This window comes from Neofelis nebulosa, chromosome 8 (assembly GCF_028018385.1).
Source record: "Neofelis nebulosa isolate mNeoNeb1 chromosome 8, mNeoNeb1.pri, whole genome shotgun sequence".
Classification (NCBI taxonomy): Eukaryota; Metazoa; Chordata; class Mammalia; order Carnivora; family Felidae; genus Neofelis; species Neofelis nebulosa.
In genome coordinates, this window is record NC_080789.1 from 31,946,497 (window position 1) to 31,963,645 (window position 17,149).

A 17,149-nucleotide genomic window follows, 5' to 3' on the forward strand; every position below is an offset into this window, starting at 1 on the left:
TCTTAGAAGAGCATATACATGTAGACATTATACGTGTGGATGTTTTTAAGACATACTTCACTGTGCTTTCTATATTAAACTGTATTACCTTTTTTCCTGCAATTTTTATATTCTGACTTCTTTAGGGTCATTTTTTTTTTAGAGTTCTCTAATTTTTCATATTTTTTGAGGGAAAGTGTACCATTTTAGGTTTTCTTATCCAATATGTCCTATGTAACTTTTATTACTAAAATTTAAAAATATTCCTAACTTTATTTTCCTGAAGACTTCAGGAATAGAGTCAGATGAACACTGTCAAAGAGAACAAGAGCTTCAGAGGGAAAACTTAAAGCTGTCATCTGAAAATATTGAACTAAAATTTCAGCTTGAACAAGCAAATAAAGATTTGCCAAGATTAAAGGTAAATTTAATGTTCTTTAGTTAAGAAATCTAATACCTGGAAACCTTTTCTCCCTCTTTGTATTGTTTATGAAGATGCCAGAAACTCATATTCATAAAATATTATGGTAGTGGTATGTTTTCTACATTTGTTCATGTAACAATTATTTATTGAAAGCCTACTTTGTTGTCAGGTACTCTTCTAGGTGCTGGGAAACAGCAATCAAAATATTTCTTGCACACATAGAATTTATATTCTAGTGGGAAAGGCTGATAATAAGTAATATGCAGTATGTCAGCTGATGTTAAGTTGATGTTAAGTGGTAAGGAGAAAAGCATGGTTGGTGTGAAAGGTGTGTGTGGTGGGGGGAGGGTTGGTTGGGACTGTATGGAATTGCTATTTAAATTAGGGTAATAGGAGAAGGCTTTCTTTTTTTTTTATAATTTTTTTTTTCAACGTTTTTTGTTTATTTTTTGGGACAGAGAGAGACAGAGCATGAACGGGGGAGGGTCAGAGAGAGAGGGAGACACAGAATCGGAAACAGGCTCCAGGCTCCGAGCCATCAGCCCAGAGCCTGACGCGGGGCTCGAACTCACGGACCGCGAGATCGTGACCTGGCTGAAGTCGGACGCTTAACCGACTGCGCCACCCACGCGCCCCAAGGAGAAGGCTTTCTTAATAAAATATTTTATCAGAGAGCTAGGGCAGGAGGTTAGGAAGTAGGTCATACAAATACTGGAAAGAGAGTTCCAGACAACAGAAATAGCAAGTTCAAAGTCCTGAGGCCAAGTGGATGGTTGGTATATTTCAAAAACAATTATCACTCTTAATTAGGATATTTCTTTAAAAAAATTAAGTAAGTCTTTAAGCTTAAAAAATTAGGATAATTATCTCTTTTAGGAATTTTGATGTTTATAAGAAGTTCATCTTTGGTTTTCCAAATCTCATCCTATTTATGGGAATCTCTTTTTCTTTTTGCTGGCTAATTGTTTCAGTTCTGTTTTCTAACCTGGAATATTAGCAGTCTGTTAATTCCACTGGTAATGATATAATTAAGTTATGTCCTGCTTCTAGAACACTTATTTTTACATTATTAGAACCCATACTATTAGATCAGCTGTTTCTCTCTACCATCTGGATAAGGATCTATATATGTCATTTATGGGGTGGTTAAAATCAGAGTTCTAAAACTGGAAGGGTGCCTGGGTGGCTCAGTTAAGTGTCCTACTCTTGATTTTGGCTCAGGTCATGATCTCACGGTTTGTGAGTTTGAGCCCCGCGTGGGTTCTGCACTGACCACGGGGAGCCTGCTTGGGATTCTTTCTCTCCCTTTCTCTCTGCCTCTCCTCCACTTGCATGCACATGCACATGCACATACACTCTCTCTCAGAATAAATAAACATTTACAAAAAATAAACTACATTTATATAAAGGCAGTAATGTGGAAAATATTTCTTGAAATTTACATATAAAATATTCTTGTATCACTGTCCTTAAATATATGTCTTAGTTCAAAGTCCTTATTGCTGTAGAGACCTTGTTCAATTAGGCTATATAGTTGAAGAAATTGATAGTTCAAATGAATTGTTTTCCTTTCCTTTTCAGTGGCTATAGCTATGTTAAACTGTTATGTGTTTGCTTTAATCTTTCAGAATCAAGTAAGAGATTTGAAGGAAATGTGTGAATTTCTTAAGAAAGAAAAAGCAGAAGTTGAGCGGAAACTTGGCCATGTTAGAGGGGTGAGTGTGTGAGAATATGCCATATGTTTGTGTTGATTTCAGCAGTGATAAGCTGGAAATGAAAAACAAAAAAAGTCTGGATACATCAAAACAGTAGTGATATACCTTTACTTACCTGTAGTCTTGGTTTTTATTCTGCAGATCTGCAATGTAAAACATCATTAAGCTTTTCTTTGTGTTTCAAATTAATGTATTTTAACATTAACAAGCTGTAACATGCCACATATAACAAGCATTTTATTTCAACTGGACACCACATCATCTTTTTTCATTGCATTTCCCTTCACACCTTGAAAACCTTTAACTTCTAGGAATCTTCCTTCTGTTCATTAAGGTAACTACTCACTGCTCCTTGGTCCAATTCTAACATTTTGTGACTATTTGTTTTATGATTTCCATGGCAACTTCTTAGTATAATTCTCTGTAAATGTTTCCTAGGTTTTTTTATTCTTATGTTTTTCTTCTAATGTTATTTTGTATTCATTTTTTACAATGAATAAATGCTGTTTTTGAGGCCCAGGCCAAAGATTTAAACCCCTGTTGTTTTCATGTTAGCAAGGGGCACAGATAGAAGCAATCAATTTAAAAACTTATTCAAGTAATAACATTAAATATGTGACAGATTTGGTGAAAATACTGAGTTGTTATTAGAAAAAAGTATTCAGAACAAATATCTAGCTTGACAGCAACATTCATTTCATAAATAAAAACCTGGGGGTACCTGGGTGGCTCAGTTGGTTAAGAATCCGACTTCCACTCAGGCCATGATCTCACAATTTATGAGTTTGAGCCCCCTGTCGGGCTCTGTGCTGACAGCTCAGAGCCTGGAGCCTGCTTCAGATTCTGTGTCTCCCTCTCTATCTGCCCCTCCCCTGCTCATGCTCGCGCTCTCTCTCTCTCTCTCTCTCTCTCTCTCTCTCTCTCTCTCTTCCCAAAAGTAAACAAACATTAATAATTTTTTTAAATGGGTTAATTTGATTTTTAATTATGATAGTATGTATTAAAATTATGTATTATAAGGTTATTCATTATATAGTGTGAATACTGACTAAAATGCAAAAACAATAAGCAGATTATTTTACTCAACTATTGAACTATTTTATTTTAAAGCATAAGCAGTTGAACTTCCTAATTGGTGACCTATCTCTGTTGATAACTCTACACTAGGTTTTTTTAATTGCAGATGTCTCTTGTATTTATACTGGACAGAAACTGAATTTCTTAATCATGGCCATTGTTAGAAAATCACCTCTATTCTGCAATTCAAATTTGGTAACTCATGAGCTCTTTAATGACACAACTCTTCTTTTGTGGGTTTGTTTTTTTTTTTTTTCCCCATGTAAAAAGAATTCTGGTATACTGGAAAGAACATTAGCTAAATCGAGTATTTAGGTTCTTAGCTTTATTCATTTGGAACAGACTTCAAATTTAGAGTATTTAAGCTGTTACTCATTAGCTACATGACTAGGAATATCAAATTCTCTGAGTCTTGATTTGCTTGTATGTAAAGTAAGAATTATAATTCCTATTGCATAGGGTTATTGTAATGATAAATTGAATACAAGTTTTGGCTTCAAATGTTAGGAATCAGAAACGAATGTAATAATGAGTGTGTTATGTTGTTGGTGTTTGAAATCATACTCTTTCAGATATTTGATTGAATAAAAAGTTAATTTATTCTTTTGTAGGCTGGTAGAAGTGGAAAGACAATTCCAGAACTAGAAAAAACCATTGGTTTAATGAAAAAAGTAGTTGAAAAAGTCCAAAGGGAAAATGAACAGTTGAAAAAAGCATCAGGAGTACTGACCAGTGAAAAAATGGCTAATATTGAGCTGGAAAATGAAAAGTTGAAGGTAATATATTGTGAAGTTGGCTAAAATACAGCGTATACAGTGTGCTCTTGTTTTGTGGTAGATTCCCATGATTCATCGCTTACACAACACCCAGTGCTTATCCCCACAAGTGCCTTCCTCAGTGCTCATCACCCATTTTCCCCTCTCCCCCTCTTCCCCCTCCCATCAACAGTTTGTTCTCTGTATTTAAGAGTCTCTTATGGTTTGCCTCCCTCCCTCTCTGTAACTGTTTTTTTACTTCCCTTCCACCATGGTCTTCTGTTAAGTTTCTCAATGTGATAATTTGCATGGAATGTTTTCACCATTATAATTTCCATTTTCTTTTAAATTTTTTAAATGTTTATCCATTCTTGGGGGGTGGGGGGAGGGGGGCGGGGAGAGAGAGCAGGAGAGGGACTGAGAGGGAGGAAGACCCAGAATCCAAAGCAGGCTCCAGGCTCTGAGCTGTCAGCCCAGAGCCCAACGCGGGGCTTGAACTCACAGACCCCGAGATCATGACCTGAGCCGAAGTCAGACGCCCAGCTGACTGAGCCACTCAGGTACCCCAACATAATTTCCATGTTTTAAAGAAAATTTTTAAATATATTCCTGCTATTTAAAACGGTTTTAAGAGATGCAGTAACTGTTTTACATATACAGAAAAACCTGTCGGAGACAAGGCCAAGAGAAATTAGAGTAGCTCCACTTGGGCATTTTATTATTTCAAGACCAATGGTTCTCACTCTGGCATTCTCACTCACTAGTGTCTATTTTCAAATATGCAGGTGCCTAAGCCCCCAAGCCTGACATTGATTAGATTCTTTTGGGGTGGGTCCTACCATAGGTGTTGTGATTTTAAGTCATCAGCTCATTCTAATGTGTAGCCAAGGTTGGGAACCTCTGCTCTAGATGACCAGTATGAAAGGGAAAACTTTAATTCTATCAAAAATAATCTCTAAAACTGTTATGGATTAAGTTTTACGAGTTTATAGGATCGTCTTTTATTTCCTTGTTCCGATAATGTATAATTTATCTTTTACTAGGCTGAATTAGAAAAACTTAAAGTTCATCTTGGACGTCAGTTGAGCATGCACTATGAATCCAAGACCAAAGGCACAGAGAAGATTGTTGCGGAAAATGAAAGACTTCGTAAAGAACTTAAAAAAGTATGACTTTCTTTACTGATTATAATTACTTTTTTATCTTAAGTAATATATCTTTGAAAAAGTGAATGAAAAATTTGATGAGAATGTCTATTCAAAGTAGATATTCAGAGACTTAGGAATTGTATCTTTTTGGCTGCCATCCTTTCACTATGAGGAACATTGAAAATACAAAAATTAAGAAACAGTATAATGTAGAAGCCACATGTCTGGGAGTCAAATCCTAGCTCTATTACTAACTGGCTGTGGAAACAAGGACAAGCTACCAGCCCCCCTCTAATGCTCAATTTCCTCGTCTATGAAGTTGGGAATCATAAATATCTCTTTCACAGAGCTGCTGTGGGACTTAAGTGAGTTAATATTTGTGTACATGGCCTAGAACAATGATTGGTATAGAGTAAGGAATATATGAAACGGTTATGTTAAATAGTAAGATCCCTTTCTATTTCTATTTAAGTCGTGAAATATATTCCTTGCCCCAGACAACTAGGTGTTATTATTTATATGGATGATTCAGTGAATAAACTGAAATTGAGATTTTTAAACTGGTTACAACAGTATCTGAATATATTGTGAGGCCATAGTGGTAGTGTGCTTTGCATGGATGTTTACTAGTGGAAATAATTTATGGTACTTACACATAGTTTGTGCTCATAGCTAGGTCTCTCAAATAGTCGTCAAAACAAAACCTCTTTTAAGTGTGTTAACACATTATCCCATTATTCTATAAATACTATGACAAATGTAAAGTAACCAAACAAAACAACAAATTTACTGTTTTTAATTTTTTAAATGTTTTTTGTTTTATTTTGAGAGAGAGAGAGAGAGAAAGCACAAGTGGGGGAGGAGCCAAGAGCGAGGGAGACACAGAATCTGAAGCAGGTCCAGGCTCTGAGCCATCAGCCCAGAGCCTGATTTGGGGCTCAACTCACAAAACACGAGATCATGACCTGAGCCAAAGTCGATGCTTAACTGACTGAGCCACACAGACACACCAAAAATGACAAACTTAAAGCAACCGCTAGAGTAAAATACTTGCAAATGTATTTTTTTAATGTTTATTTATTGTGAGAAAGAGTACGGGTGCATGAGTGCGGGAGGGGCAGAAAGAGAGAGGGAGAGAGAATCACAAGCAGGCTTTGCACTGAAAGTGGGGCTCGATCTTAACAAATCGTGAGCTCGTGACCTGAGCCAAAATCAAGAGTTGGACGCTTAAGTGACTGAGCTACCCCATGTGCCCACAAATGTATTTTTCTAACCTGGTTTACATCATCTGTTCTAATTATTATGATCATACTGCTGTTTTAGAGTAAAGGAAACATTGGATTTTTATTAGAATTTTAATCAGCGTTTAGAGCTCCAGGTTACTTTTGTTTTCTTTTTCTTTTTCTTTTTTTTTTTTTCAACGCTTTTTTAATTTATTTTTGGGACAGAGAGAGACAGAGCACGAACGGGGTAGGGGCAGAGAGAGAGGGAGACACAGAATCGGAAACAGGCTCCAGGCTCCGAGCCATCAGCCCAGAGCCTGACGCGGGGCTCGAACTCACGGACCGCGAGATCGTGACCTGGCTGAAGTCGGACGCTTAACCGACTGCGCCACCCAGGCGCCCCATTGTTTTCTAATTTGTGGTGGTAATTTTGAATATATTGTATCTATGAGAACAGTATTGTTTTGTCATCATGTACTAATTAGCCTTTAATGATAGGAGACTGAAGCTGCAGAGAAATTGCGGATAGCTAAGAATAATTTAGAGATATTAAATGAGAAGATGACAGTTCAACTAGAAGAGACTGGCAAGAGATTACAGTTGGCAGAAAGTAGAGGTCCACAGCTTGAAGGTGCTGACAGCAAGAGCTGGAAATCAATTGTTGTTACAAGGTAGGAACAAATAATTTATCATTTGCACAAAGTTTAATCAGTTCCAATGCTGCCTTTATTGTTTCAAAAGAATAGGACACTGCTCTGATTTAGTTCTTTCCTGATGAACTATTTGGTTGTTTGCTTTAATAGGATACTTTTGGCAGTGCTAGGACAGAAAAAAAAAGTGTTTGTTTCTTCCTTCAAACATTTAATGAATGTGGGTGGCAGGATATGGACACACCGGGGCTGGGGCTGGGCTGAGGGTGTTGGAGCTGGGTCCTTGGTTCCTAACACAGTACTGAGAGCGCTCAGAATCCTGCTTCCCAGTTCTCTCTTAACTCTGTGAGAAGGCTAGTGCGAGGGGGTAAAAGGAAATAATGTGTGATAGGTATCAGGGAAAAGGGGTCTCTTTTGTCTGCTTGGACCCCAGCTGAGGTGCTCAACCACCGACTCTATCCAGTAGACTTCTTGGTTGGTCCTTTATTTCCTTCTACAATCACACGTAGACTCAGAAGGGATTTTGAGTTACTTTGAGATTTTTTAAGCAGATAATATACTCAGTACATACTACATGCCACACACTCTGCTTCACGTTAGATGTATCTCTAAAAGGCCGACTTTGTCTGGTTCCTGTGGAACCAGGTGGTTTCCATGACTTTGGAATACCTAATTCTCACTGTGGCCTTAAATAAATTACATCTCTTCTGTGAGTTCAAGTTTTGTTGTTTTTTTGATCTATAGAGATGGTCGTCTGTCTTTCCTTTTCTGAAAAGGGCTCTGTGAAGCTACAGAAAAGATTATTAATGTGAAAAGGGTTTATAAGCATTTGAGAGGGGTGATATTTAACCATAATTGAAGAGGACTTTGCCTTATACATAATTTGTGTGTTTTTAATCTGTGCACTGTACAGGTAACTGAGCACTGGGTAAGGCCTTCAGTAAACTCCTGAAAAAGTTATGTAAATTATGTAGAATCCACTTGACAGAGTGAAGGCTAATCCTGTCTGATCCTTGACCTCAAGAACCTCCCTAAACTCAAAAGAAAAAAAAACAAAACTTGTTAAGATCTGCAGCTGGGATTATACACCCACCTCAGTGAAGTGTTTAGAGATCTCTTCTGGGACCCTTGACACATTAGATCTCTCCCATGCTGCAGTCTTCATAGATGTTCTATTTACTCAACAGACCAATGACATCTGTTGTCATCAGTCCTTATATTGACTGCTAAGACAGGCCGGGTGATGCTGCAGCTATTATATATGGGGTGATCAGAGAAGATTGGGTGGCACTTGAGCAGAGAATCGAATGAAGTGAAGGAGTAAGCTTCTGGTATTTCATCCCTTCAGTGGAGTCTGTCAGGTTAAGAACACTCCTTTCTGATCACGGTTTCTCAGATTTATCAAAAACTATTTGAGGGGCGCCTGGGTGGCTCAGTCGGTTAAGCGTCTGACTTTGGCTCAGGTCATGATCTCACTGTTAGTGAGTTCAAGCCCCGCGTCGGGCTCTGGGCTGACAGCTCAGAGCCTGGAGCTTGCTTCGGATTCTGTGTCTCGTTCTCTCTGCCCCTCCCAACTTGTGCTCTGTCTCTCAAAAATAAATAAATGTAAAAAACAAAAACAAAACCATTTGAATGTATTGAAATAATAATTTCTGTTCCTTGTAATGTCCTTACCTGATTTTGTTGCCAAAGCATTCTTTTTCTTTTCTGTGGGAAACTTTGAATATTATAAGCATTGTCTCCCTTTAAGGTGGTATATGTTTTTAAAATCATTTTGGCTCAATGTTTTAAAATTTCCTTTTGGAGTCTAGATTTTTTTTAAATCATTGGTCATTTCTTTAAAGGTTACAGATCTATTCAGATTGTCATGTACCATTTTCTCACCCATGCTTTTGCATATTTTTCCTCTCCCAATAGTGTCCTTTTGGTTTTGCTCTACCTGGGTACCTTTTTTTGTATGCTTCTATGCAGGTATACATAATGTATGTATGAACTGCTTAGTTTGTGATCTTTATTTCTGAGACTACCCTGTAATACCGAATTTGATAATCTGATGAATTGCACTATTTTTTGGTTTGTCACTGAAAAAAAAAAAAAACTAATTGTAATCTTTTTGCTAGTGATCAAACAGGCTCCATCCTTGTTTATAACCTTGGGAAACACCAAAATCCTCTATTTTAATTGGCTTGTTAATTAGGGGTACTTATCCCTTGTTGTCACCTAATGCTAAGTAAATATGCAGCAGTAAAAGATTTGAATAGAAGAAGCAGGGTAAGATACTCTGTTATTTTTAGTGCAATGACTTGAACTGGCTTTTAAATCAATGAATTATTTCCATGTCTACACTATTTTTTCTTTACTTTTAGAATGTATGAAACCAAGCTGAAAGAACTGGAAACTGACATTGCCAAAAAAACGCAAAACCTTACTGATCTTAAACAGCTTGTAAAACAAGCAACAGAGAGGGAACAAAAAGCTAAGAAATACACTGAAGACCTGGAGCAACAAGCAAGTAATTTTTCTTTCCGAGAAAATAATGCATTTCATCTCAAGCCACTTCTTGGCATTATCTTATGTATATAAAAATGAACTCTTGGGGCAGCTGGGTGGCTCAGTTGGTTAAGTGCCTGACTTCACCTCAGGTCATGGTCTTGCAGTTCGTGAATTCAAGCCCTGCATGGAGCTTCTGCTGTCGGCGCAGAGCCCGGCTTCAGATCCTCTGTTCCCCCTTCTCCCTGCCCCTCGCCTGCTCAAGCTCTCTCAAAAATAAGCATTTAAAAAAAATTTTTTTTAATGGAACTCAATTCCTCCCCTAGAAGGCCCCTCTTAAGTGAATGGCACCACCATTCAACCATTTGTTTAAGCCAAAAACCTTAGATTATCAATTCCTTCTTTCGCACCCCATCTTTTTCATTAAATAACATCAGCTCATTTTCAAAATAGATCTCAAATTTGACGTCTCCACACCTCCAACACTGTCAGTCTAAGCTATTCTCTCACATGTGAACTGTTACAATTTCCTAACTGGCCTCCCTGCTTCCACTCTTGCCTTGTTTCGCTTTGTCCCTATTCCTGATCTCTTCTCCACATGGCTGAAGGGTCAGCCGTTTAAGTATAAAGAAAATCCTAGCACCCTGTCCTCAGAGTCTTCTGGTGGTTCCCCATTACCGCAGAATAAAATTCTAAAGTACTCTGCATAGCCTATAAGGACCTATGTGGTCCGGCATCTGGTTTCCTTTCTAGCCTCATCTTTGCTTTCCCTCATTCACACTGACCTTCGAGTCCTTTGAATTGGCCAAACTCAAGCTTTAGGATCTTGCACTTGTTTGCCTCTGTACCGAAATATTTTCATAGCCCCCTAGATCTCTGATAAAACAGAGGCTCCTCAGACCTTCCTTAGCCCTTCATCTACCTTCCATGGCTCTCCATCCTCTTACCCTGAGTTATTCTTCTTGATATTCCTTCCTTCCTCTGGCACATTATTATATCCTCAGTGCCTGGGCAAGCAGTACTCAGTAATTCTCGAATGATTAGTGAATGGAACACCATAGATAAGTGCTCATATGTGCTTTTGGAAAACCCCACATTCAAGATGCTTTACTGAAAATATGTATCGTTCTAAAACTCTAGTTCCATATCAAACTTTGCTCTTTTTATTGTGCCCAAAGATTGAGATTCTCAAACATGTTCCTGAAGGTGCTGAGACAGAGCAGAGCCTTCAACGGGCGCTTCAAGTTCTAAGGTACATTATCTGTTCATATGACTACCATTTAAGAAAAAAATCTTTTGATATAACCAGGTTTGCTATATCTAGAGATTAGGATTTTTCAAACTTGATGCCTAACAGGCTTATCAGTCTTATTTCATCCTTCTAATGCCAATTACTTTTTTACATAATAGATGCTGAAAAAAAACAAAACAGGGTCAACCAGATCCTAATTTGCCCAGAGGCAAATATTAATTAATGAAAAAAAATTATTTACTTTCCGGATTCTGTGTGGAATACTCCCATGAGGTTCCTCCAACAGGAAAACTCTTAAAAATGATATCAGATCAGGGGCGCCTGGGTGGCTCAGTCGGTTAGGCGGCCGACTTCAGCTCAGGTCATGATCTCGCAGTTTGTGAGTTTGAGCCCCACGTCGGGCTCTGTGCTGATAGCTCTGAGCCTGGAGCCTGTTTCAGATTCTGTGTCTCCCTCTCTCTGACCCTCCCCCGTTCATGCTCTGTCTCTGTCTCAAAAATAAATAAACGTTAAAAAAAAAAAAAATTAAAAAAAAATGATATCAGATCAGACTTTACAAAACATAAAGAATTTTCATTTTGACCTCAGTTTGAGAATGGTAGCATTACAGTAGTGAGAGTAAATGAATAAATGTTTACCTTTATAACTATCAGCAAGTTATAAGCAATGCACATCACACAGTTTATAAGAAATACTTGTATTTTATGAAGCAATGTCTGGTTTTTGTTATTGTTTTAATACATAATCATTGTGTTCTAGATTAGCTAATAGACAGCTGGAAAAAGAAAAGGCAGAATTAATCCATCAGTTAGAAGTTAACAAAGACCAAAGTGGAGCTGAAGGCACCATATCTGGTAAAGTATTTTATAACATACTTATAACATGTGAGCTAACCCAAGTGTTTTAATTAGGGTTTGCCTTTTTTATTTATTCAGATTTTTGATGACTGTCTTCATATAAAGTCAAATCGCTGGAACAGGTTTTTAGAACTCTTTGCTTCTTCCAACAATAATGTTCCTATTGAGTCCTTTAAGTTGTTTATAATACTGAGTAGCAGGTGCTCAAGTGTTTTTCTCTTTGTGTTCCATATGGTGTTAATATTTAATCATGATACAATGCTAAGCAATGAATACTAGGTCTCTTGATTCCATTTTCTAAGTACAGGCCCTTTTAAACCCTCTGAACGTTATCTTCTAAATGTTGTCATCTTATTAACTTAAAATTAACTACATATAGTAAACATTGCCTATATTTTTTCTCCTTTTACAAAGTAAAACAAAGTCTAGCCTTCTACATGCTTCTGTTCAGAAGTGATCAATCATTCTACTGCTGTGTGCATATGTATACATAATGCACATATGCATGTATGCATATATGCATATGTGCATTATGTATACATACACACACAATTAATGGTTGATCCTCATTATTTTCAGATTCTGTATTTGTGAATTCAGCCACTCACTAAAATTTACTTGTAACCCCCAAAACCAGTACTCCTGGTGCTTTTGCAGATACACAGCACTGAAAAATTTAACTTTTGACCCGTGTTTTTCAGATGAGATGCAACAAAATGAAGCTCTGCATTCTTATTTCAGCTCTCATATAGATGAGAGACAGTACGAGGTTATGGACAGTATGAGACAGTACAGCATAGGGTGGGTGATAAACTGGTTCTGGAGCCAGTTGGACAGGGTTTAAATCCCAATTCTGACACTTACTAGTGGGGCAGCCTCAGAAGAATCACTTAATACTTCTGAATTTTTTCTGAACAATTTTTTTTTTTTTAATTTTTTTTTTTAACGTTTATTTATTTTTGGGACAGAGAGAGACAGAGCATGAACGGGGGAGGGGCAGAGAGAGAGGGAGAAACAGAATCGGAAACAGGCTCCAGGCTCCGAGCCATCAGCCCAGAGCCTGACGCGGGGCTCGAACTCACGGACCGCGAGATCGTGACCTGAGCCGAAGTCGGACGCTCAACCGACTGAGCCACCCAGGCGCCCCTGAACAATTTTTTTTTAAAACACAACAGAATTGACCAGGGGCGCTCAGTCAGCCACTGGGTGGCTCAGTTGAGCATCCGACTTCAGCTCAGGTCATGATCTCGCGGTCCGTGAGTTTGAGCCCCGCATCGGGCTCTGTGCTTGACAGCTAAGAGCCTGGTGTCTGCTTTGGATTCTTTGTCTCCCTCTCTCTCTGCATCTCCCCCACTAGCACTCTGTCTCTCTCTCTCAAAAATAAACATAAAAAAAAAAAAATTGACCAGAATGAGTTGTTTCCAGGATTTAAAATTTTAATCTATGTGAGATCTGAGTATGTATATGTACGTTTTCCCTATGAGTAACGGTTTAATATTCACTAATTCATTGTTCATGTTGACTTTTTAGAACATCACTGTAAACCAGAATCATTTGTTCATTATGTATATTTGATAGCCTGATGGAAATGGCAAATTCTGTTCCAAAGGATTATACCAATTTATATCTGAACAATCTTGGATTATTCCATACAGCTTTTTCAGTATTCCACCACATATTCTTGTTACTACTGTGTATGAGCTATCATGTAGGAGTTGTACCAGACACTATGCTAAGTGCTTTAACAAGGATTTTATAACTTTGATAACCCTGTGTGGTGGGTACCATTGTCTTCATTTCACCTGTGATCTTTACCTTAAAGAGGCTAACACGGTCACAACAGCTAGAAAGTGAGAGAAGTAGGATGAAACCTAAATCTGAAACTCCAAAGCCCCTCACTGTTCTCGGCTATTGATGACAGAAACTGTATTACTGCCAAGAAGCAACTAAAAATAGTCAAGTCAGTCTCCAGGATCTCTTAAATTTTTTTTTTTAATGTTTATTTATTTTTGAGAAAGAGCATGAGCAGGAAGAAGGGCTGAGAGAGGAGACACAGAATCTGAAGCAGGCTCTAGGCTGAGCGGTCAGCACAGAGCCCAGTGTGGGGTTCAGACCCACAAGCTGTAGGATCGTGACCTGAGCCGAAGCTGGACATTTACCCAACAAGCCACCCAGGTGCCCCACAGTAGGATCTCTTATCGCAGCCAGCTTAGTGTACTAGACTAGCACAGTACCAAAGACTTGTTAATACTGTTGACATTAGGCTAGTTCTCTCTAAACCTCACTTTCCTGAGAGGAAATTTCTGAACCCTATATTCTTCATCTTTTTAAAGAAGATAGATAAGGATACCTATTATATTTCAAAGACTGTTAAGGTTCAAAATCAAACCAAAACTGTCTTGGCAATCCTAAAGCACTATTTAAATACAAAGTAGCAACAAGAATATATGGGAGAATATTGAAAAAGTTGTATGAAATAGTCAAGTATTGTTATTAATTGGTATAATGCTTTAGAACAGAATTCACCATTTCTATCAAGCTATCAAATATCATTAAGCTAACTTTCAGGAAGTGCTATACATAATAATCACTTTTGCTGCACTATTTCATTACTAATCTTTGTAACATATAGCATCCCAGTGATTAAGAACCAACTCTATAAAAAATCATTAGCACTTTCTACAAAGGTGAGTGAAATTTTGAAAAATATTTTTCTCTGCTTTCCAAATTAATATGGGTTCTGCTAACTCTATTCCCAAAGGAAAGGATGAGGAAAGTATTTCCTGTCTTCAACTTATAATTAGGGGACCATTCCAAATGATCCTTAATAGAAATATGCTTCCTATCCCATTCATGAAAATGTCAACTGCCCATTATATTTTCAAACTTGAGCATTACTTTTAAAATTTTACCCTTCAATGGCTGCAAAATATAACCTATGTAGTGTTTAAAGAAAATGGTTCTAGCAAAGAGGGCAATTAAATAAATCCTACATGTCCACTGATTCTCATTATAAAATTAGAGATATGTTAACTCCAGGTGAGGGGGGTGGTAAGAATCTAATAAATTAAAGCCTTTGTGCTCTATTTGTATACTTAACGTTTTCCAACCACGGTATTTAGGGTGTATTATCCACACTGCCTACCAAGTTTTTCACGTAGTAATTACACAGTAAATGTGTATTGACCGATACAGAACAGCCAGTACTGTTGGGTATCGGGAGCCTTGGCCAATACCCAACTTGGGTTGGAGCCCCTTCCCTAACAAACAGTCTACTTACTCTTTTGCTGTACTTTGAGTACCTAACAATTTTTCCTGGCTCTTTATTTTTTCTCTGGAAAATAATTTCTCCCATATAAAAATTAAGCTGATTCTACACATTTAATACCTAGCATATTCCTTTTCTCTTGGTCTGCTACAGAATTACCTGAGAGGTAGCATTACAGTATTCACATCCTGAAAAGTGTTCCAGTCATAAAATGCCATATTTTTCCAGGTTCTGGTTTCATAAGTTTTCTACTTACGTTCTCTAAAATAAATCCTTTGTCAGAGTGGGGAAAAGTGGAGTCTAATTTTTATAATTTTTTTGGCAGATCTTGATCAACTAACGGAAAAGGTAAAAGATTTAGAGACACAGCTCAAAACCTCAGATAGAGAAAAGCAGTATTTGAAGGTAATTAATTTTATCAAATTATAATATTATAAATGTTTTGTGAAAATAGCTGTTAAAAACAAATTTTATGAACACTATGAGTTTTAAGTATGCATCCTAAAAACTCCTGGGGTTACATAATATACTTAATATTTTGACCTTAACATTTCAGAGTTCATTGTATTTATCGATGTTAAAAATACTGAAGAGCAACAAAAAAAAAAACCAGACAAAACAAATAGTATTAAAGAGTAAATTTATTTTTTAATTTTCACAAATATAGCTCATTATTTTAATATATTTTCTTAAGTTTTGGGTCACACTGGGAACAGTGCCTTTTATTTCCTTTTGAAATTCTTTTCAAGAATAGCTCCTTTAAAGAAAGATACTTGCTATGCTTTATCTCTTAAAGAATCTATAAACAGAACAAGAGAGCATGAATTGGAGAATTAACTAGTAATCACTGGCTATTCTAAATGGTCACTAAAGTTCAAATGGTCGCTTTACCAGAGGCCTCTTATCCAGGTAGAAGTTCTAGAGTTTCCCTAATCCTAAATATACACACACACACATATATATATGAAGTTGACTATTAAAAAAAATAGGTATTTGTAAAAATATAAATGAAGCCTAAACCAAAGAATCTTAACATAACTTGTGTAGTGAATAGCCAAGTCTTTGATTACCTCAGTGAGAGTATCTGATATGCTTTTGGATAAAGATTAAATATCCACCCCCTGCACACACAATTTAAGAACTGATAAATTCCAAAGACTAGGACATAATTTACAGAACAGTTTGATTTGCCAGTTAACAAGGTTGTTACTTAAAACCTTGTACAGTGATACCTTATTAACAGAATCCTAAGAAAATACTTATGCCTATATAGTTTCTATTTGATTATTCAAGTTACTTTGGATTTTATGTTTGTAATTACATCTCTTTAGTTCAAACCTAAATGTATTTTATTCCTACCTATACCTTTTAAAGTTATCATGTTTCTATTAGGAGGAAATAAAAAAGCTGAAAAAAGAACTGGAAAACTTTGATCCTTCATTTTTTGAAGAAATTGAAGATCTGAAGTATAATTATAAAGAAGAAGTGAAAAAGAATATTCTCTTAGAAGAGAAGTTAAAAAAACTTTCTGAACAATTTGGAGTTGAATTAAGCAGTCCCGTTGCTGCTTCTGAACAGTCTGAAGATGAAGAGGAAAGTCCTGCTAATTTCCCCATTTATTAAGGACCACCTAGAACTGTAGTTTTATTTATTAACTTTGTAAGTTAAAACTCCATCAGGAAATCAAGTCTCTGACCTACATGATTTCCATCTCCATATCCTGTACCTTGGAAGGTTTAGTAAAATTTACTAGATATCCAATTTAAAATTAAATTGGAAATTTACTAAAATTTAGTGAATTTTAAATTTAGTAATTTAAAATATGAAATTTTAAACATTAGAAAAGTATATTTTTTTAGATTTTTAAATTATGTCTATCAAATGAGCTATGATGAATTTCTGTACATTCATAATATTTAAGTTTTTTAAAGAGTATGAGGGTGAACTTTAATAATTTTAACATTTAAAATTGGACTTTTACATATACTTACATACTTATATAAGACTAATTTTATATATATGTACATGTATATAAACACGTTATGAGGTTACAGCTATATGTTTTGTTAAGTGTCTAGTAAGATTAAATTGTTTTTTAAATTCTTTAATTCTCAAAATTAATGATCCAGAATTGTTTAACTTCTGTTTTTAAATTACTACCCAGTAATGGTAGACAGAATCCAACCTTTGTACAAGGTGGGGAGATTACTATTACATTTTTTTAAGTTTAGTGGTTGAAATTCATTTGCTGCTTCTAAATAAAATCTTGAATAGACATTTGCAACTGGGAAATTCATTTCCTGAAATGCTA

At 36.5% G+C, this 17,149-nt stretch overlaps 1 protein-coding gene across 7 annotated transcripts in view; it reads left to right on the forward strand.

Annotated features, from left to right (window-relative positions):
* Window positions 1–17,115, forward strand: part of CEP290 (centrosomal protein 290) — a 92,891-nt gene extending 75,776 nt beyond the window's left edge. For 4 of the 7 annotated variants that reach the window (XM_058741841.1, XM_058741845.1, XM_058741846.1 and 1 more), the window contains 10 exons: window positions 266–400; window positions 2,032–2,118; window positions 3,807–3,971; window positions 4,994–5,116; window positions 6,820–6,992; window positions 9,338–9,479; window positions 10,640–10,713; window positions 11,473–11,567; window positions 15,164–15,243; window positions 16,231–17,115. In XM_058741841.1, coding sequence (XP_058597824.1) covers window positions 266–400; window positions 2,032–2,118; window positions 3,807–3,971; window positions 4,994–5,116; window positions 6,820–6,992; window positions 9,338–9,479; window positions 10,640–10,713; window positions 11,473–11,567; window positions 15,164–15,243; window positions 16,231–16,461 — 1,305 coding nt within the window. In that variant the 3' untranslated portion in view covers window positions 16,462–17,115. Of the gene's footprint in view, window positions 1–265; window positions 401–2,031; window positions 2,119–3,806; window positions 3,972–4,993; window positions 5,117–6,819; window positions 6,993–9,337; window positions 9,484–10,639; window positions 10,714–11,472; window positions 11,568–15,163; window positions 15,244–16,212 lie in introns of those variants that run through there. The other 3 variants (XM_058741844.1, XR_009265487.1, XR_009265486.1) reach the window with 3 other exon arrangements.
* The last annotated feature ends 34 nt before the right edge of the window (window positions 17,116–17,149 follow it).